The sequence below is a fragment of the Oncorhynchus mykiss genome, chromosome 22 (genome assembly GCF_057628025.1).
Source record: "Oncorhynchus mykiss isolate SJ-2025 chromosome 22, ASM5762802v1, whole genome shotgun sequence".
NCBI classification, from domain to species: domain Eukaryota; kingdom Metazoa; phylum Chordata; class Actinopteri; order Salmoniformes; family Salmonidae; genus Oncorhynchus; species Oncorhynchus mykiss.
This window is the reverse complement of record NC_143043.1, coordinates 53469854-53492989: the sequence shown is the minus strand read 5'-3', so window position 1 is coordinate 53492989 and position 23136 is coordinate 53469854. Positions and strand designations below refer to the sequence as shown.

Here is a 23136-nt window from a genome sequence, read left to right as displayed (position 1 = left end):
AATCCTCTGTCGTGAACACAAGGGAAAGGTCAAATGCTTTATTATCTAAATGTTGAAAGTGTGTGGACGACGTAGAAAAAAGGAAATGTTGCAGTTCGAGGCCATGTGGCAGAGAGTGATGCTGGAGATTTACTTTACTGACTTTATTGTCCTCGTGGGGAAATGTTGCAGTTCGAGGCCATGTGGCAGAGAGTGATGCTGGAGATTTACTTTACTGACTTTATTGTCCTCGTGGGGAAATGTTGCAGTTCGAGGCCATGTGGCAGAGAGTGATGCTGGATATTTACTTTACTGACTTTATTGTCCTCATGGGGAAATGTTGCAGTTCGAGGCCATGTGGCAGAGAGTGATGCTGGAGATTTACTTTACTGACTTTATTGTCCTCATGGGGAAATGTTGCAGTTCGAGGCCATGTGGCAGTGAGTGATGCTGGAGATTTACTTTACTGACTTTATTGTCCTCATGGGGAAATGTTGCAGTTCGAGGCCATGTGGCAGAGAGTGATGCGGGCGCTGGAGATTTACTTTACTGACTTTATTGTCCTCATGGGGAAATGTTGCAGTTCGAGGCCATGTGGCAGAGAGTGATGCTGGAGATTTACTTTACTGACTTTATTGTCCTCATGGGGAAATGTTGCAGTTCGAGGCCATGTGGCAGAGAGTGATGCTGGAGATTTACTTTACTGACTTTATTGTCCTCATGGGGAAATGTTGCAGTTCGAGGCCATGTGGCAGTGAGTGATGCTGGAGAGTTACTTTACTGACTTTATTGTCCTCATGGGGAAATGTTGCAGTTCGAGGCCATGTGGCAGAGAGTGATGCGGGCGCTGGAGATTTACTTTACTGACTTTATTGTCCTCATGGGGAAATTTTGTTCCAGTGTCATGTACACGTTTAATGTGCCGTTTCAATACAAAACAAATTGCCAATACAACTTTCATAACAGTTACATACCAATAAAAAGACACTGGCCTTACTGGGTGGATAGGAACATGAGCCTGCTGGCCTTACTGGGTGGATAGGAACATGAGCCTGCTGGCCTTACTGGGTGGATAGGAACATGAGCCTGCTGGCCTTACTGGGTGGATAGGAACATTTGCCTGCTGGCCTTACTGGGTGGATAGGAACATTAGCCTGCTGGCCTTACTGGGTGGATAGGAACATGAGCCTGCTGGCCTTACTGGGTGGATAGGAACATGAGCCTGCTGGCCTTACTGGGTGGATAGGAACATTTGCCTGCTGGCCTTACTGGGTGGATAGGAACATTAGCCTGCTGGCCTTACTGGGTCAAAGGAACATTAGCCTGCTGGACTTACTGGGTCGATAGGAACGTTAGCCTGCTGGCCTACAATAGTTACCTTTATTCAAACTATCAAAGAACCGTCAGACCTAGAGCTCTGAAACTTTAGAAACCTGTTCGAGAGCTCAAGTTGATAGTGCACGGTGGGTTATGTGGCTCTGGAAGGTTCTCAGACCGAGAAACAGCCTCGTACATTTGCAATAACTTCAATTCATTTTGACCCTCACGAAAATGACGACATTTAGAAAAGTCCCAGAGTCGCAAGACTAGGTGCATTGAAACTGCCTCGACCCATAGAGACGGAACTTAATGTTTCTGTCCGATAGCTAATTCAAGGATCCCATAGCAACGCCCGGAAAATTTTGATTTTCAGCACCAATTAAGGTCGCTGCTCGGGCTCCAAATTACCTATCGAGCCGAAACTTGGGATTCGGGGTCACCTTAGCTAGGCCTACACATACTGTCAGAACTGGACCCACAGCTAGAACGTAACTACATGTTTATGTTTTTATTATGGTTTAAACAGAAGGCGCTGTGAATTTTGGGCCTGCTCTGAAATATGTGATAGCTTCAAATCGAGTTGGAAAAAGTGGGTGTGGTGTCAGTTTGTATCAGTTTGGTGTCAGAATGATATCTAATTGACTGATGGACGGTGACTTGCTGGCTGACTTTTGTCCATTTGCAATATGTTTAAACAGTGTTAGACTATCACTAAATTGACATTCTGAAATCAACACCAACGAGTGATGAAAAGGAACCAGAATGCCCGGCCATCCCGAGTTCATCGGGCCAGTCAATTTCTCATTCCTGCAGTATTTTTGAGCATGTCAAATTCGTGATGGTAAATGCCCATTGAAACATATTGCAAATGGACAGCAGTGCGCTTGGTGATTGGAACGTGTTACCAGGAGAACATTTTTAAAATGGTTTTTAATGCCTTTAGGGGGTTGCAGGGGGTCCACGTTTGGGTAGGGAGCACCCCCCACCCGTGCCCATCCAATAGGGGGCACCCCTGGTCATTTTGGACGTGTTTCAATTTTTTTTTTTAAAACAACACAGTCCCACTTCTCTCATGTCAACATCGAGCGATGGAGAGGAACCGCTATCACTGCCCGGCCATCCCGAGTTCATTGGGCCAGTCAATTTTGCATTTCTGCAGAATTTTTAAGCTTGTCAAATTCGTGATGGTAAATGCCCATTGAAACAAATTGCAAATGGACAGGACATCAAGGAGATGGAGTTGTGAGCAAGTGGGTCTGGGAAAGGGAGATGTTGTGGATGTTTGTGTATGTTGTGGATGTTTGTGTGATGTTGTGGATGTTTGTGTGATGTTGTGGATGTTTGTGTGATGTTGTGGATGTTTGTGTGATGTTGTACATGTTTGTGTGATGTTGTGGATGTTTGTGTGATGTTGTACATGTTTGTGTGATGTATATGTTTGTATGATGTGGATGTTTGTGGATGTTTGTGTGATGTTGTGGATGTTTGTGTATGTTGTGGATGTTTGTGTGATGTTGTGGATGTTTGTGTGATGCTGTGGATGTTTGTGTGATGTTGTGGATGTTTGTGTGATGTTGTGGATGTTTGTGTGATGTTGTACATGTTTGTGTGATGTTGTGGATGTTTGTGTGATGTTGTACATGTTTGTGTGATGTATATGTTTGTATGATGTGGATGTTTGTGGATGTTTGTGTGATGTTGTGGATGTTTGTGTATGTTGTGGATGTTTGTGTATGTTGTGGATGTTTGTGTGATGCTGTGGATGTTTGTGTGATGCTGTATATGTTTGTGTGATGTTGTGGATGTTTGTGTATGTTGTGTATGTTTGTGTGATGCTGTGGATGTTTGTGTATGTTGTGTATGTTTGTGTATGATGTGGATGTTTGTGTGATGCTGTATATGTTTGTGTGATGTTGTGGATGTGTGTGTGATGTTGTGGATGTTTGTGTGATGCTGTGGATGTTTGATTTGATTTGTTGACTCCAATGCTTCCAACAGTTGTGTCAAGTTGTGTCAAGTTGGCTGGATGTTGGCTGGATGTCGTTTGGGTGGTGATACACATGGGAAACTTTTGAGGGTGAAAAACCCAGCGGCGTTGCAGTTCTTGACACAAACCGGTACGCCTGGCACCTACCACCATACCCCGTTCAAAAGCACTTAAATCTTTTGTCTTGCCCGTTCACTCGCTGAGTTGTCTCCTCCCCTTCATCTACACTGATTGAAATGGATTTAACAAGTGACATCAATAAGGGATCATAGTCTCTGATGTCTCTCTGGAATGCTGCTCGGATTTCATCAACCTTGTTTGTCAAGAGACAACAAGCAGGTGTCCATAAGGTTTTGTACGAACTGTGTAGTTTGAGAAGGCCATACCTTGGTGTGAACTAAGCTCGGTCTCTGGTCTCGAATGTGTTCCAATGTCGCAGCAATATCGATCTCCTTCGCGCCTGGAAACACATCATATGAATCATGACGTGAAAAATCGTATTCACCAACATGGAGTCAATGATTCACAATGCTGTATAAGTGTCTATCTAGTGATATAAAACTACACGGGCAAACTATCAAAGACGTCTTACAAGATCAAGATGTCTGACTCACCCTTAGCCATGCGATTGATGACCATGTCAATAAGGATGTAGGTTCCCGTTCTGCCAGTGCCGTCACTGTACGAGACAGAGAATACATCATCAGGTCACACAGCACGTCATAAAGACTGCAGAAATAGAATCTATAGAACGGGCTTCCCCATTCAAGTCAACGATGGCATAATGGGTGAACTGACATCCATTGCAATGGATGACTTTGACTTTACCAGTCAAATTGTCAGAGTTAGAGGTTCCAAGCCTTTTCTATAATGATATTCCTATGATAGAGACACACAGTAGAGGAGTTTGATTTGACAGACTGAATATAAAGCACAGGTAGTCTCTTCTAGCCCGGTCCCACATCTGGATGGGCTGTACAGCCAACTCCTATGGTCCATTGTCAATGAAAATGACAATTGAAGTATAGTAAGACAGTACAAACAGATCTGGGACCAGGCTAAGTCTTTACCTCTGTATAGAGAAACTAGGTTAGAGCTGTAGGTTTACCTGCAGTGGACGATGATGGGGCAGGATCTACCTCTGTAGCACCTATTCACCTTCCTGTTGGAGGGAGACAAGATGGGAAGGAGGGTAGGAGAGAGGGAGGGGGGGTGGGAGAGAGGGAGGGAGGGAGAGGGAGGGTGGGAGAGAGGGAGGGAGGGTGGGGGAGAGGGAGGGTAGGATAGAGGGAGGGAGGGGGTGGGAGAGAGGGAGGGAGGAGGGGGGAGAGGGAGGGTAGGAGAGAGGGAGGGAGGGGGAGGGAGGAGGGGGGAGAGGGAGAGGGGGGGTGGGAGAGAGGGAGAGAGGGAGGGAAAGAGGGAGGGTGGGAGAGAGGGAGGGAGGGTAGGAGAGAGGGAGGGGGGGTAGGAGAGAGAGAGGGTGGGGGGGGGGAGAGGGGGGAGAGAGGGAGGGGGGGTTGGGAGAGAGGGAGGGGGGTAGGAGTCAGGGAGGGGTGGAGGTAGGGAGGGAGGGGGAGGGAGGGTGGGAGGGAGGGGGGTAGAGAGGGAGGGAGGGAGGGTAGGAAGAGGGAGGGAGGGTAGGAAGAGGGAGAGAGGGAGGGAGGGGGGAGAGAGGGAGGGGGGGTGGGAGAGAGGGAGGGAGGGAGGGTAGGAAGAGAGAGGGAGGGTAGGAAGAGGGAGAGAGGGAGGGGGGAGAGAGGGAGGGGGGTGGGAGAGAGGGAGAGAGGGGGGGGGGAGAGGGAGGGGTGGAGGTAGGGAGGGGGGAGAGGGAGGGAGGGGTGGGAGGGAGGGGGGTAGAGAGGGTGTGGGAGGGAGAGAGGGAGGGTGGGAGAGAGGGAGGGAGGGAGGGTAGGAAGAGGGAGGGAGGGAGGGTAGGAAGAGGGAGAGAGGGAGGGGGGAGAGAGGGAGGGAGGGAGGGTAGGAAGAGGGAGGGAGGGAGGGTAGGAAGAGGGAGAGAGGGAGGGGGGAGAGAGGGAGGGGGGGAGGGAGCGAAAGAGGGAAAGAGAACAATATCACTAAATGTAATGTTAACGGACAAGTCTAGATTGGATGCTGCATACAAGTACTGTTTCTGCTTTACTGGTCTTAAAATACACACAGAAAACAAGGTTCCCATCTCTGCCTGTCTGGAGGCCTGGATATGAATTACAGTTAGTTACAACATATTAGTCTTTGAGGTTAGAGAAACTCAACCCATCAGTGGAAAGGACAGAAAGTCAAGGCTGGGTAGAGGGTTGAAGGAAGGAAGGAAGAAAGGAAGGAAGGAAGGAAGGAAGGAAGGAAGGAAGGAAGGAAGGAAGGAAGGAAGGAAGGAAGGAAGGAAGGAAGGAGGGAGGGAAGGAAGGAGGGAAGGAGGGAAGGAAGGGGGCGACGGATGGACTTATCCGGCCAGCGTCGACTCCTGCTGCAGTCACACCTGCCAATGATCATTTTTGTGACTATGCAACTGGACCCAGACTACTAGCTGCAAATCACAAAAATGCCACTGGGAGATGTGGAGAATCCCAAGGGCCAATAGCTGACCACCATCACTGAGAGAAAGAGGTAAACAATAACGAGGTACAGAGAGAGGGGGGGCTGAGAGAAAGAGAGGGATAACCAATAAGGAGGTAGAGAGAGAGGGGGGGGACTGAGAGAAAGAGAGGGATAACCAATAAGGAGGTACAGAGAGAGGGGGGGCTGAGAGAAAGAGAGGGATAACCAATAAGGAGGTACAGAGAGGTACTGAGAGTGGGGGGGCTGAGAGAAAGAGAGGAGGTAGTGAGGGAGGTAGGTAAAGATTTACTAGGAAAGAGAAATGGATTAAGTAAAGGAAGAAATCAGGGAAGGTCAAAGAAGTGGAAAAACATGATCTCAAACAACAAATTAAGGCAACACTACACACTTGCTTCATTAATCTTACAAGGTTCAAGCATCACTTCATATTACATAGGACAGTATTTGGAGTGGCCACACAGTCATTACATAGGACAGTATTTGGCCACACAGTCATTACACAGGACAGTATTTGGACAGGCCACACAGTCATTACATAGGACAGTATTTGGCCACACAGTCATTACACAGGACAGTATTTGGACAGGCCACACAGTCATTACACAGGACAGTATTTGGACAGGTCACACAGTCATTACACAGGACAGTATTTGGACAGGTCACACAGTCATTACACAGGACAGTATTTGGACAGGTCACACAGTCATTACACAGGACAGTATTTGGCCACAAAGGACAGTATTTGGACAGGCCACGCAGTCATTACATAGGACAGCATTTGGACAGGTCTCACAGTCATTACATAGGACAGTATTTGGCCACACAGGACAGTATTTGGACAGGCCACACAGTCATTACACAGGACAGTATTTGGACAGGCCACACAGTCATTACATAGGACAGCATTTGGACACACAGTCATTACACAGGACAGTATTTGGACACACAGTCATTACACAGGACAGCATTTGGCCTGATCACACAGTCATTACATAGGACAGTATTTGGACACACAGTCATTACATAGGACAGTATTTGGCCTGATCACACAGTCATTACACAGGACAGTATTTGGACAGGCCACACAGTCATTACACAGGACAGTATTTGGACAGGCCACACAGTCATTACATAGGACAGCATTTGGACACACAGTCATTACACAGGACAGTATTTTGCCTGATCACACAGTCATTACACAGGACAGTATTTGGCCACACAGTCATTACACAGGACAGTATTTGGACACACAGTCATTACACAGGACAGTATTTGGACACACAGTCATTACACAGGAGAGTATTTGGCCTGATCACACAGTCATTACACAGGACAGTATTTGGCCACACAGTCATTACACAGGACAGTATTTGGCCACACAGTCATTACACAGGATAGTATTTGGACACACAGTCATTACACAGGACAGTATTTGGCCTGATCACACAGTCATTACACAGGACAGTATTTGGCCTGATCACACAGTCATTACACAGGACAGTATTTGGACAGGCCACACAGTCATTACACAGGACAGTATTTGGACAGGCCAAACAGTCATTACATAGGACATCACTGCTCTGACTAGTGTCACTGTTCTGACTAGTATCACTACTCTGGCTAGTATCACTGCTCTGACTAGTATCACTGTTCTGACTAGTATCACTGTTCTGACTAGTCTCACTGCTCTGACTAGTATCACTGCTCTGACTAGTATCACTACTCTGACTAGTATCACTGTTCTGACTAGTATCACTGTTCTGACTAGTCTCACTGCTCTGACTAGTATCACTGTTCTGACTAGTATCACTACTCTGACTAGTATCACTGCTCTGACTAGTATCACTGTTCTGACTAGTATCACTGCTCTGGCTAGTATCACTGCTCTGGCTAGTATCACTACTCTGACTAGTATCACTGCTCTGTCTAGTATCACTGTTCTGACTAGTATCACTGTTCTGACTAGTCTCACTGCTCTGACTAGTATCACTGTTCTGACTAGTATCACTACTCTGACTAGTATCACTGCTCTGACTAGTATCACTGTTCTGACTAGTCTCACTGTTCTGACTAGTCTCACTGCTCTGGCTAGTATAACTACTCTGGCTAGTATCACTGCTCTGACTAGTATCACTGTTCTGACTAGTATCACTGTTCTGACTAGTCTCACTGCTCTGGCTAGTATCACTGCTCTGACTAGTATCACTGCTCTGACTAGTATCACTACTCTGGCTAGTCTCACTGTTCTGACTAGTATCACTGCTCTGATTAGTATCACTGCTCTGACTAGTATCACTTCTCTGACTAGTATCACTACTCTGACTAGTCTCACTGCTCTGACAAGTATCACTACTCTGGCTAGTCTCACTGCTCTGGCTAGTATCACTGTTCTGACTAGTATCACTGCTCTGACTAGTATCACTGCTCTGACTAGTATCACTGCTCTGGCTAGTATCACTGTTCTGACTAGTATCACTACTCTGACTAGTATCACTGCTCTGACTAGTATCACTGCTCTGACTGGTATCACTGTTCTGACTAGTATCACTGCTCTGACTGGTATCACTGTTCTGACTAGTATCACTACTCTGACTAGTATCACTGCTCTGACTAGTATCACTGCTCTGACTGGTATCACTGTTCTGACTAGTATCACTGCTCTGACTGGTATCACTGTTCTTGATAGTATCACTGCTTTGACTAGTATCACTGCTCTGACTAGTATCACCGCTCTGACTAGTTTCTCTGCTCTGACTAGTATCACTGTTCTTGATAGTATCACCGCTCTTGAATAACCTTTACGTCTCGGCCTCAAGGCCTTCGTCAGACCCGTATCGGGGGTCTGTAAAGCTTATTAAAAAGCATTGATGCTAGCAAGCACAGTGAGACTGTCGAGAGCAGCGATACAATCAAGAACAGTTAAGTTGCAGTGAATTAAGTGATACTGCCAATTGGTTTACTGTATGTCAAGCTGCACCAATAGACAGCGTCTGCAGTACCTGCGGAAGTCCAGCAGAGGGCGTGTGGAGGTAGGGATTCCGTTGGCGGGCCAGCTGAGCAGATGGAACTGTGTCAGGGTTCGAGTCTCCTGGGTCTGAACGTTCTTCAGGTAGAAACTACGAACCAGGAAGTCCTTACACCAGATGTGTTCAGAGACCAAGTTCACCTTGTAGGGAAACAAAGATAATTTAATATCACCGAGTGGGCACCTGAACAAGGCAGTTAATCGACTGTTCCCCGGGCGCCGTAGACGTGGATGTCGATTAAGGCAGCCCCCCCCCCCGGTACCTCTCTGATTCCGAGGGGTTGGGTTAAAATGCGGAAGACACAGTTCAGTTAAAAGCATTCAGTTGTACAACTGACTAATGCTTTTTGTCTTTATTTTTTGGGGGGGGGGGGGGGGGAATCAACCGCCCAAACATAATCATTTCAAACCTTGCTTACAAATGTATACGATCACATCTATCTCTCTATTATGCGGGGAATACCTTGGGAACACATTTCCTAAATTAAAATCACTCGGAGCTGATTTGCTGTTGTTTTTACAGTGTTTTAAGTCAACAACAAAATCACCCGTGGGCCAGTTGGTGTACCCTGCTGTAGTTTTATCTGACGTTTGATCTCCTTTCCCTTTTTACCACAATACAATTAGAAGGACTGCAGTAGAATGGTGGGTGGATCGACTATGTGTACTCAGGACTGTATATCCAAATACCATAGAGTCTGAGAGGGATTTTTCCTTCTTCATCTGTACCACATTGCATAGTGCTGTTAATACAGAGATACACTGTAGATAAGTGATTCTCAATCCTGGTACCAGGGACCCAAAGGGGGTGCACATTATTTTTTTTTGCCCTAGGACTGGCCACCCCACATAGCCTGGTTCCTCTCTAGGTTTCTAATCTCCACCCCACATAGCCTGGTTCCTCTCTAGGTTTCTAATCTATACCAGGCACAGCCAGAAGAGGACTGGCCACCCCTCATAGCCTGGTTCCTCTCTAGGTTTATAATCTCCACCCGGCACATCCAGAAGAGGACTGGCCACCCCTCATAGCCTGGTTCCTCTCTAGGTTTCTAATCTCCACCCGGCACAGCCAGAAGAGGACTGGCCACCCCACATAGCCTGGTTCCTCTCTAGGTTTCTTCCTAGGTTTTGGCCTTTCTAGGGAGTTTTTCCTAGCCACCGTGCTTCTACACCTGCACTGCTTGCTGTTTGGGGTTTTAGGCTGGGTTTCTGAACAGCACTTTGAGATATCAGCTGATGTACGAAGGGCTATATAAATACATTTGATTTGACATGAACTACACACCGGATTTAAATCATCAACTCGTCATCAGATTTAGATGATTTGAATCAGGTGTGTAGTTGCTAAGGACCAGGAACTGAGAAGTACTGATAACGATATATACTGTATATGTAAACCCCTCACCTCGTAGATGTGGTAGAGGGACGATCCCTCGTCAGGCCAGTAGCGAACACACTGAGTCTCTCCGTCCTCAACCAGGGCAGTCATCATCACTATCACTGTGCAGCCATTCTCCCACACCATCTATATTACAACAACACACTGTCACTGTGTAGCCATTCTCCCACACCATCTATAGTACAACAACAACACGCTATCACGGTGTAGCTATTCTCCCATATCATCTATAGTACAACAACAACACGCTATCACTGTGTAGCCATTCTCCCACACCATCTATAGTACAACAACAACACGCTATCACGGTGTAGCTATTCTCCCATACCATCTATATTACAACAACACACTGTCACACAGCGGACTGTACTGGTATATACTGTGATTGACATGCTAGACTAGGGCTGTACTGGCATATACTGTGATTGACATGCTAGACTAGGGCTGTACTGGTATATACTGTGATTGACATGCTAGACTAGGGCTGTACTGGTATATACTGTGAGTGACATGCTAGACTAGGGCTGTACTGGTATATACTGTGATTGACATGCTAGACTAGGGCTGTACTGGTATATACTGTGATTGACATGCTAGACTAGGGCTGTACTGGTATATACTGTGATTGACATGCTAGACTAGGGCTGTACTGGTATATACTGTGAGTGACATGCTAGACTAGGGCTGTACTGGTATATACTGTGAGTGACATGCTAGACTAGGGCTGTACTGGTATATACTGTGATTGACATGCTAGACTAGGGCTGTACTGGTATATACTGTGATTGACATGCTAGACTAGGGCTGTACTGGTATATACTGTGAGTGACATGCTAGACTAGGGCTGTACTGGTATATACTGTGATTGACATGCTAGACTAGGGCTGTACTGGTATATACTGTGATTGACATGCTAGACTAGGGCTGTACTGGTATATACTGTGAGTGACATGCTAGACTAGGGCTGTACTGGTATATACTGTGAGTGACATGCTAGACTAGGGCTGTACTGGTATATACTGTGATTGACATGCTAGACTAGGGCTGTACTGGTATATACTGTGATTGACATGCTAGACTAGGGCTGTACTGGTATATACTGTGAGTGACATGCTAGACTAGGGCTGTACTGGTATATACTGTGAGTGACATGCTAGACTAGGGCTGTACTGGTATATACTGTGAGTGACATGCTAGACTAGGGCTGTACTGGTATATACTGTGATTGACATGCTAGACTAGGGCTGTACTGGTATATACTGTGAGTGACATGCTAGACTAGGGCTGTACTGGTATATACTGTGAGTGACATGCTAGACTAGGGCTGTACTGGTATATACTGTGAGTGACATGCTAGACTAGGGCCATAGTTACTGCCCCATGTCCAACTGTGTCACTATAGCTGCGTTTACACAAGTAGCCCTGTTCTGATCTTTTCCAAGTTTCAGTTTATTAATGTGCCATTAAAGTGCTTTCCTTCAACATTTTGGTCAGCTGACACTCAAGCTAAAAGTTCCTCAGAGTACTATGTGTTCCACTGACCTGCCAGAAGTCAGCGATGGTGTGTGCCAGTGGTCCCTGGGTGGCGATGTAAGCAGGCAGTCGAGGATCGTGGTCAATCTGGGGTTTTACAGATAGAGGATATTAATGACAGCTGTGTCAACCGTCACCATCACAAGAGTAGCAGTCAGAGATCTTACTATGATGCTGGCGTTAATGTAGTCTTCCTTGGTGGAGTTGCTCTCTGCCTTCAGTTTCACACGGGAGTGGTCATCTAGAACAGAACAGAGAGTAACTAACCAAGCTCTAGAAGAGGATCGTAGATGTAACATTAAGTCCTGGATTGAATCTAACGCAGATGAACGGCCTGCGCACAGCAATAGGCTTGTAAAAAAAGGCTATTTTTCCCCCGACGTTTTGCTGAGATCTCGCTTGTCTCTAAATGCTACGGATGCCCAGCTCAAGCAGAAAAAAAACCACTTGACCGTTATTATGTGATGTTTGAATCCCAGCCCAAGACTAGAGGATAAACCCGAGGAGAGGTAAATGAGACTCACAGGGAAGAGACTCAGGGCAGCGGTTTTTCTCCAGGTGGGATTCACTCTGCCCGACGGTGACAGCACTGGGTTCAGCCTGGTAGGAACGTAGAGCGTTCCATTCCTTCATCAGACGGTCCTTATCCTTCAGATGATCCTCCATGTAGGCCTGAGGAGAAGGACACGAACGTTATGAACAGAGTTCAGAATATCTTTGCCATGGGATATTAAAGACTTGTTGTTATGGTGTATTTGATGAGAGCTCAAAGGCATTATCCTTATTAAATAACCAGGGCACAGATAAATATAATGACCCCATACCCCTCTGATACTGACCAGTAGTGAATATTTATTATTTTTTATCATTATTATTACCTTTATTTAACCAGGAAAGTCAGTTAAGAACAAATTCTTATTTACAATGACGGGTGGGTTAACTGCCTGACAGAATGACAGATTTGTACCTTGTCAGCTTGGGGGTTCGAACTCGCAACCTTCCGGTTACTAGTCCAACGCTCTAACCACTAGGCTACCCCATACCCTATGATACTGCCCAGTAGTAAATATGACCCAATACCCTATGATACTGCCCAGTAGTAAATATAATGACCCCATACCCTCTGATACTGACCAGTAGTAAATATAATGACCCCATACCCTCTGATACTGCCCAGTAGTAAATATGACCCAATACCCTCTGATACTGTCCAGTAGTAAATATAATGACCCCATACCCTCTGATACTGACCAGTAGTAAATATGACCCAATACCCTCTGATACTGTCCAGTAGTAAATATAATGACCCCATACCCTCTGATACTGCCCAGTAGTAAATATAATGACCCCATACCCTCTGATACTGCCCAGTACTAAATACTGACCCCATACCCTATGATACTGCCCAGTAGTAAATACTGACCCCATACCCTCTAATACTGACCAGTAGTAAATATGACCCAATACCCTCTGATACTGACCAGTAGTAAATATAATGACCCCATACCCTCTGATACTGACCAGTAGTAAATATAATGACCCCATACCCTCTGATACTGACCAGTAGTAAATATAATGACCCCATACCCTCTGATACTGACTAGTAGTAAATATGACCCCATACCCTCTGATACTGTCCAGTAGTAAATATAATGACCCCATACCCTCTGATACTGACCAGTAGTAAATATAATGACCCCATACCCTCTGATACTGACCAGTAGTAAATATAATGACCCCATACCCTCTGATACTGACCAGTAGTAAATATAATGACCCCATACCCTCTGATACTGACTAGTAGTAAATATGACCCCATACCCTCTGATACTGTCCAGTAGTAAATATAATGACCCAATACCCTCTGATACTGACCAGTAGTAAATATAATGACCCCACACCCTCTGATACTGTCCAGTAGTAAATATAATGACCCCATACCCTCTGATACTGACCAGTAGTAAATATAATGACCCCATACCCTCTGATACTGACTAGTAGTAAATATAATGACCCAATACCCTCTGATACTGTCCAGTAGTAAATATAATGACCCCATACCCTCTGATACTGACCAGTAGTAAATATAATGACCCCACACCCTCTGATACTGTCCAGTAGTAAATATGACCCCATACCCTCTGATACTGTCCAGTAGTAAATATAATGACCCAATACCCTCTGATACTGTCCAGTAGTAAATATAATGACCCAATACCCTCTGATACTGACCAGTAGTAAATATAATGACCCCATACCCTCTGATACTGACTAGTAGTAAATATGACCCAATACCCTCTGATACTGTCCAGTAGTAAATATAATGACCCCATACCCTCTGATACTGTCCAGTAGTAAATATAATGACCCCATACCCTCTGATACTGTCCAGTAGTAAATATAATGACCCCATACCCTCTGATACTGTCCAGTAGTAAATATAATGACCCCATACCCTCTAATACTGACTAGTAGTAAATATAATGACCCCATACCCTCTGATACTGTCCAGTAGTAAATATAATGACCCCATACCCTCTAATACTGACTAGTAGTAAATATAATGACCCCATACCCTCTGATACTGACCAGTAGTAAATATAATGACCCCATACCCTCTGATACTGTCCAGTAGTAAATATAATGACCCCATACCCTCTAATACTGACCAGTAGTAAATATAATGACCCCATACCCTCTGATACTGACCAGTAGTAAATATGACCCCATACCCTCTGATACTGTCCAGTAGTAAATATAATGACCCCATACCCTCTGATACTGTCCAGTAGTAAATATAATGACCCCATACCCTCTGATACTGTCCAGTAGTAAATATAATGACCCCATACCCTCTAATACTGACCAGTAGTAAATATAATGACCCCATACCCTCTGATACTGACCAGTAGTAAATATGACCCCATACCCTCTGATACTGTCCAGTAGTAAATATAATGACCCCATACCCTCTGATACTGTCCAGTAGTAAATATAATGACCCCATACCCTCTAATACTGACCAGTAGTAAATATAATGACCCCATACCCTCTGATACTGTCCAGTAGTAAATATAATGACCCCATACCCTCTGATACTGTCCAGTAGTAAATATGACCCCATACCCTCTGATACTGTCCAGTAGTAAATATAATGACCCCATACCCTCTGATACTGTCCAGTAGTAAATATAATGACCCCATACCCTCTGATACTGTCCAGTAGTAAATATAATGACCCCATACCCTCTAATACTGACCAGTAGTAAATATAATGACCCCATACCCTCTGATACTGTCCAGTAGTAAATATAATGACCCCATACCCTCTAATACTGACCAGTAGTAAATATAATGACCCAATACCCTCTGATACTGTCTAGTAGTAAATATAATGACCCCATACCCTCTGATACTGTCCAGTAGTAAATATAATGACCCCATACCCTCTGATACTGTCCAGTAGTAAATATGACCCAATACCCTCTGATACTGACCAGTAGTAAATATAATGACCCCATACCCTCTGATACTGACCAGTAGTAAATATAATGACCCCATACCCTCTGATACTGTCCAGTAGTAAATATAATGACCCCATACCCTCTGATACTGTCCAGTAGTAAATACTGACCCAATACCCTCTGATACTGACTAGTAGTAAATATAATGACCCCATACCCTCTGATACTGACCAGTAGTAAACATAATGACCCCATACCCTCTAATACTGACTAGTAGTAAATATAATGACCCCATACCCTCTGATACTGTCCAGTAGTAAATATAATGACCCCATACCCTCTGATACTGACCAGTAGTAAATATAATGACCCCATACCCTCTGATACTGACTAGTAGTAAATATAATGACCCCATACCCTCTGATACTGACCAGTAGTAAATATAATGACCCCATACCCTCTAATACTGACTAGTAGTAAATATAATGACCCCATACCCTCTGATACTGTCCAGTAGTAAATATAATGACCCCATACCCTGACACTGACCAGTATCATGTGACCAGTAGAGATGTCCATCTTGGACTGGGCGGGCTCCTCGCTCCAGGAGGGCGTACTGCTGTGTGAGGAGGGGCTGTGTTGTGGGCCGTCACTGAACTGGGACGACACACTGCTCACCCTGGAGGTGTCTGTCCCCCTCCGACCCCCCGCTCCCACACCCACCGCCTCCTGACGACTGAGCGAAGTCTTGGCTGCCATGTGCTGCCGGCAGAGCTCCTAGGAAGTCGACAGAAAGATATTACCCGTTAGTCAAAGTGTGTCTCCGGTTCCAAATGGCACCCTATTCCCTATCTAGTGCACTAATTTTGACCAGCCAAATGGCACAATATTCCATATCTAGTGCACTACTTTTGACACAGGGTCATAGCGCTCTGGTTTAAAAAGAAGTGCACTACATGGGGATTAGGGAGTGATTTGGGACACTCAGAAGTGTCTCTTCTCCTCTACCTGGTAGTCAAAGTGTGTCTCCGGTCCACCCTCTGGTCCGAGGCCCAGTTTCCTTGAGGCCGGCTGCTGGGTGTGGTGTCTGAGACAGGCGATGGTCAACGCTACCACCACCACGCCGCCCACACATGCCATGGACACCAGAGTCAGTACCAGCCCACTGGAGCCCTCCCTCACCCGCGTGGCATGGGGCAGCCCATGACCCTCGCTTCTCTGTAGGGGGAGAGAGAGAAATAATGAGGAGAGAGAAAAATAGAGAGGTCGAGATGGAGGAAGAGATGACAGAGAGGGGAGAGAGACAGAGAGGAGAGAGAGAGAGTAGGAGGAAGAGGAAGAGAGAGAGTAGGATGAGGCGGAAGAGAGAGAGTAGGAGGAAGAGAGAGACAGAGAAGAGAGAGAGAGTAGGAGGAAGAGAGAGACAGAGAGAGAGTAGGAGGAAGAGATGACAGAGAGGGGAGAGAGGCAGAGAGGAGAGAGAGAGAGTAGGAGGAAGAGGAAGAGAGAGAGAGAGAGTAGGATGAAGAGGAAGAGAGAGTAGGAGGAAGAGACCAGCCCACTGGAGCCCTCCCTCACCCGCGTGGCATGGGGCAGCCCATGACCCTCGCTTCTCTGTAGGGGGAGAGAGAGAAATAATGAGGAGAGAGAAAAATAGAGAGGTCGAGATGGAGGAAGAGATGACAGAGAGAAGAGAGAGACAGAGAGGAGAGAGAGAGAGTAGGAGGAAGAGGAAGAGAGAGAGTAGGATGAGGCGGAAGAGAGAGAGTAGGAGGAAGAGAGAGACAGAGAAGAGAGAGAGAGTAGGAGGAAGAGAGAGACAGAGAGAGAGTAGGAGGAAGAGATGACAGAGAGGGGAGAGAGGCAGAGAGGAGAGAGAGAGTAGGAGGAAGAGGAAGAGAGAGAGAGAGAGTAGGATGAAGAGGAAGAGAGAGTAGGAGGAAGAGAGAGACAGAGAGAAAGTAAGAGGAAGAGGAAGAGAGAGACAGAGAGAGAGAGTAGGAGGAAGAGGAAGAGAGAGACAGAGCGGAGAGAGAGAATAGGAGGAAGAGGAAGAGAGAGACAGAGAGAGAGAGTAGGAGGAAGAGAGAGACAGAGAAGAGAGAGAGAGTAGGAGGAAGAGGAAGAGAGAGACAGAGCGGAGAGAGAGAATAGGAGGAAGAGGAAGAGAGAGACAGAGAGAGAGAGAGTAGGAGGAAGAGGAAGAGAGAGACAGAGAGAGAGAGAGTAGGAGGAAGAGAGAGAGAGAGAAGAGGAAGAGGAAGAGAGATACAGAGTGGAGAGAGAGAGTAGGAGGAAGAGGAAAAGAGAGAGTAGGATGAAGAGGAAGAGAGAGAGTAGGAGTAAGAGGAAAAGAGAGAGTAGGATGAAGAGGAAGAGAGAGAGTAGGAGGAAGAGGAAAAGAGAGAGTAGGATGAAGAGGAAGAGAGAGAGTAGGAGGAAGAGGAAAAGAGAGAGTAGGATGAAGAGGAAGAGAGAGAGTAGGAGGAAGAGGAAAAGAGAGAGTAGGATGAAGAGGAAGAGAGAGAGTAGGAGGAAGAGAGAGACAGAGAAGAGAGAGAGTAGGAGGAAGAGAGAGACAGAGAAGAGAGAGAGTAGGAGGAAGAGGAAGAGAGAGAGTAGGAGGAAGAGAGAGACAGAGAAGAGAGAGAATAGGAGGAAGAGGAAGAGAGCGACAGAGCGGAGAGAGAGAATAGGAGGAAGAGGAGGAGAGAGAGTAGGAGGAAGAGGAAAAGAGAGAGTAGGATGAAGAGGAAGAGAGAGAGTAGGAGGAAGAGAGAGACAGAGAAGAGAGAGAGTAGGAGGAAGAGAGAGACAGAAGAGAGAGAGAGTAGGAGGAAGAGAGAGACAGAGAAGAGAGAGAGTAGGAGGAAGAGGAAGAGAGAGAGAGTAGGAGGAAGAGAGAGACAGAGAAGAGAGAGTAGGAGGAAGAGGAGGAGAGAGAATAGGAGGAAGAGGAAGAGAGAGAGTAGGAGGAAGAGGAAGAGAGAGAGTAGGAGGAAGAGAGAGAATAGGAGGAAGAGGAAGAGAGAGAATAGGAGGAAGAGGAAGAGAGATACAGAGTGGATAGAGAGAGTAGGAGGAAGAGGAGGAGAGAGAGTAGGAGGAAGAGAGAGACAGAGAAGAGAGAGAGAGTAGGAGGAAGAGAGAGACAGAGAAGAGAGAGAGAGTACGAGGAAGAGGAAGAGAGAGACAGAGTGGAGAGAGAGAATAGGAGGAAGAGGAAGAGAGAGAGTAGGAGGAAGAGAGAGAATAGGAGGAAGAGGAAGAGAGAGCATAGGAGGAAGAGGAAGAGAGAGAGTAGGAGGAAGAGGAAAAGAGAGAATAGGAGGTAGAGGAAGAGAGAGAAGAGAGAGAATAGGAGGAAGAGGAAGAGAGAGAGTAGGAGGTAGAGGAAGAGAGAGAAGAGAGAGAGACAGAGAAGAGAGAGAGACAGAGAAGAGAGAGAGTAGGAGGAAGAGGAAAAGAGAGAGTAGGATGAAGAGGAAGAGAGAGAGTAGGAGGAAGAGAGAGACAGAGAAGAGAGAGAGTAGGAGGAAGAGAGAGACAGAGAAGAGAGAGAGTATGAGGAAGAGGAAGAGAGAGAGTAGGAGGAAGAGAGAGACAGAGAAGAGAGAGAGTACGAGGAAGAGGAAGAGAGAGACAGAGCGGAGAGAGAGAATAGGAGGAAGAGGAAGAGAGAGAGTAGGAGGAAGAGAGAGACAGAGAAGAGAGAGAGTAGGAGGAAGAGAGAGACAGAGAAGAGAGAGAGAGTAGGAGGAAGAGAGAGACAGAGAGGAGGAAGAGAATAGGAGGAAGAGGAAGTGAGAGAGAAAGGAAGGAGAAAGTAGGGAAAAGTTGATTATTATTTATGTCAACAAAGATACTTGTTTGTTTATATAGATAATGTTTGAACAAGTTAGTTGTCTTCAGAGAGTTGACTATAATGATGTTTGTTAATTGAGATGTTATGAAGTTAGTTGTCTTCAGAGAGTTGACTATAATGATGTTTGTTAATTGAGATGTTATGAAGTTAGTTGTCTTCAGAGAGTTGACTACAATGATGTTTGTTAATTGAGATGTTATGAAGTTAGTTGTCTTCAGAGAGTTGACTATAATGATGTTTGTTAATTGAGATGTTATGAAGTTAGTTGTCTTCAGAGAGTTGACTACAATGATGTTTGTTAATTGAGATGTTATGAAGTTAGTTGTCTTCAGAGAGTTGACTATAATGATGTTTGTAAATTGAGATGTTATGAAGTTAGTTGTCTTCAGAGAGTTGACTATAATGACGTCTGTCTCTTCCCCACTCGTAATGATAGAGCAGGACAATGACAAATGACAGCGAGAGACAGCTGTGAACTACCAGCTGTGAAACAGGGAAGGGACTCAGGGGGTATGCTAATTTGGTATAGAGCAGACCTAACTAACTCTATTAAATTAATAAAAACAGGATATTTGACATTTGTCAAAAAATTCTAAAATGTCCTCCTGTGTTCTACCTATATCCCCCCACTAGAGGATGATGTTAAAAAGTGTTTAAATATTGATTTTATTTAACTAGGCAAGTAATTTAAGAACACATTCTTATTTTACAATGACGGCCCACCCAAGACAAACACCCTCCCCTAACCCAGATGACGCTGGGCAAATTGTGCACCGCCATATAGGACTCCCTATGACAGCTGGTTGTGATACAGCCCGGGATCAAACCAGTACCTGTAGCACTGAGATGCAGTGGCTTAGACAGGTGCGCCACTCGGGAGACCGGAAGTGATTTGGAATTTGTGGTTAGTATATTTTATTATTTTATTTAGGATACCATCAACACCACAGGCCTTTTTGGGTTAGAAGAGTTTGTATTTTGTCCTGTAGTTTATTCAAATAAAATCCAATTTTATTAGTCATATGCGTCAAATACAACCTTACAGTGAAATGCTTACTTATGAGGCCCTAACCAACAATGCAGTTAAAAAAAAATATATACGAATAAGAATAAGAAATAAAAAGTAACAAGTAATTAAAGAGCAGCAGTAAAATAACAACAGTGAGACTTTATACAGGGGGGGGGGGGGGGTGTACCGGTACAAACCCAATTTTGATAAACTCCCATATCTACTGGGTGAAATTCCACAGTGTTTCATCACAGCAGCAAGATTTGTGACCTGTTGCCACGAGAAAAGGGCAACCAGTGAAGAACAAACACCATTGTAAATACAACCCATATTTTTGTTGATTTATTTTCCCTTTAGTATTTTCACATATGACTTTTGAAATGTCTTTATTATTTTGGAACTTTTGTGAGTGTAATGTTACTGGTCATTTTTTGATTGCTTATTTCACTGTTGTTTATTGTCTATTTGTCACGAGCTGTTTATTCTCCATGTTGGTAGGGTCGGGGTGTGATTTAGGATGGGTTATCTAGGGGTTATCTAGGGGAATTGTATATCTATGTTGGTAGGGTCGGGGTGTGATTTAAGGTGGGTTATCTAGGGGTTATCTAGGGGAATTGTATATCTATGATGGTAGGGTCGGGGTGTGATTTAAGGTGGGTTATCTAGGGGTTATCTAGGGGTTGTCTAGGGGAATTGTATATCTATGTTGGTTGTGTCGGGGTGTGATTTAAGGTGGGTTATCTAGGGGTTATCTAGGGGAATTGTATATCTATGTTGGTTGGGTCGGGGTGTGATTTAAGGTGGGTTATCTAGGGGTTATCTAGGGGAATTGTATATTTATGTTGGTAGGGTCAGGGTGTGATTTAGGGTGGGATATCTGGGGGAATTGAATATCTATGTTGGCCTGATATGGTTCCCAATCAGAGGCAGCTGTTTATCGTTGTCTCTGATTGGGGATCATATTTAGGTAGCCATTGTGGGATCTTGTCTATGTATTGTTGCCTGTGAGCATTAGTCTAGCTTCACGTTTCGGTTGTTCGTTTTTGTTCTTTGACGTCTTCATTTCCAAAATAAAGGATGGAAACACACCACGCTGCTTATGATGAACGTGACACTATTTTACTTGCTTTGTTAACATATAATATAACAATAGGGGTGGCAGGTGGCCTTGTGGTTAGAGGTTTGGACTAGTATCCGAAAGGTTACTGGATTGAATCCCTGACCTGACATGGTCAAAATCTTTCGTTCTGCCCCCTGAACATGGCAGTTAACCCACTCTTCCTCGGTAGGCAGTCATTGTAAATAAGAATTTGTTCTTAACTGGCTTTCCTCGTTAAATAAAGGTTATAAATAAATAAATAAATAAAGCCAATTGAATTGAGAGAGATAGAGACAATAAAGGGGGCTGTAAAAATGTTAAAAAAATGAAGAGAATGAAGAAAAGAGAGTGCAGGGGTGATATCTGGCCCCCCTCCCTGCCTGTTGATGTTGTTGCCATGATGTCTGAGAGCCTCAGTGGGGGAGGACCGAGCCAGGCGCTGTCATGGCAACAGAGAAATGCTTGGTGTAATGAGTGGTCATCAAGGTTCTGAGTGGTAGGGACTTAAGAATTAACAATTTAATATAAGGAACAAAATACTTTTTTAACATTTGTCACCACAGCAACCGCCCACCTGTCACCACAGCAACCGCCCACCTGTCACCACAGCAACCGCCCACCTGTCACCACAGTAACCACCCACCTGTCACCACAGTAACCACCCACCTGTCAACACAGTAACCACCCACCTGTCACCACAGCAACCGCCCACCTGTCAAAACAGTGACCACCCACCTGACACCACAGTAACCACCCACCTGACACCACAGTAACCACCCACCTGACACCACAGTAACCACCCACCTGACACCACAGTAACCACCCACCCACCTGACACCACAGTAACCACCAACCTGACACCATAGTAACCACCCACCTGACACCACAGTAACCACCCACCTGACACCACAGTAACCACCAACCTGACACCATAGTAACCACCCACCCGCCTGACACCACAGTAACCACCAACCTGACACCATAGTAACCACCCACCTAACACCACAGTAACCACCCACCTGACACCACAGTAACCACCAACCTGACACCATAGTAACCACCCACCTGACACCACAGTAACCACCCACCTGACACCACAGTAACCACCCACCTGACACCACAGTAACCACCCACCCTACACCACAGTAACCACCCACCTGTCACCACAGTAACCACCCACCTGACACCACAGTAACCACCCACCTGACACCACAGTAACCACCCACCTGACACCATAGTAACCACCCACCTTACACCACAGTAACCACCCACCACTAGCTGAGGGAGATAACACAGACCACTGGCAGTACAGACTGTATAACGACTAAAAGGACTGCGACGGTTAAGGTAGAGACACTGTTGTTTCTAAACACCATCTCCAACGTTCTTTATTACTGTAATTTGATTGACGTCTGCCGAGCTGGTACTGTAAACTATGAACATAATAAATGTGAAGACAATATTATTATATTGGTGGTGTTTCATGGTGGCGTTTCCTGATAAATCTTCAGTGCATTTAAAGGACATCTGAAAATGTCACGGCAATGTTGTTATTTCTAAAGCCAACCACCATAATAGACAAATAAAAATTATAGAATTAACATGGTAAGAAACGAGATTAAACCGTATTAAACATCATTAAACAGAAACTTCACTAATTTGATAGCAGGCATAGGTATATTATAGAAACGTTTTCAGAATTTTTTCTGTAGCCAATAAGCACTTTAATCGTTTGATTCGATCAGCATAATGCATTCATCTCTTCAGTAGGCCCTATGACTGAGTGTAGTCTGGCCTAGGAGTGTGAAGGTGAATGGAAAGGCTCTGGAGCAACGAACCGCCCTTGCTGTCTCTGCCTGGTCGGTTCCCCTCTCTCCACTGGGATTCTCTGCCTCTAACC

At 45.3% G+C, this 23136-nt stretch overlaps 1 protein-coding gene across 2 annotated transcripts in view; it reads right to left on the bottom strand.

Annotated features, from left to right (window-relative positions):
- Positions 1-23136, bottom strand: part of LOC110502189 (receptor-type tyrosine-protein phosphatase-like N) — a 90845-nt gene that overhangs the window by 1175 nt on the left and 66534 nt on the right. The window contains exons 13-22 of one of the 2 annotated variants that reach the window (XM_036959458.2): positions 16272-16481; positions 15813-16040; positions 12324-12471; positions 11967-12040; positions 11809-11886; positions 10273-10392; positions 8842-9008; positions 4395-4448; positions 3901-3965; positions 3673-3746 (exon numbers count right to left, since the gene is read on the bottom strand). In XM_036959458.2, the coding sequence (XP_036815353.2) occupies positions 3673-3746; positions 3901-3965; positions 4395-4448; positions 8842-9008; positions 10273-10392; positions 11809-11886; positions 11967-12040; positions 12324-12471; positions 15813-16040; positions 16272-16481 (1218 nt within the window). Of the gene's footprint in view, positions 1-3672; positions 3747-3900; positions 3966-4394; positions 4449-8841; positions 9009-10272; positions 10393-11808; positions 11887-11966; positions 12041-12323; positions 12472-15800; positions 16041-16271; positions 16482-23136 lie in introns of both variants that reach the window. The other variant, XM_036959457.2, reaches the window with a different exon arrangement.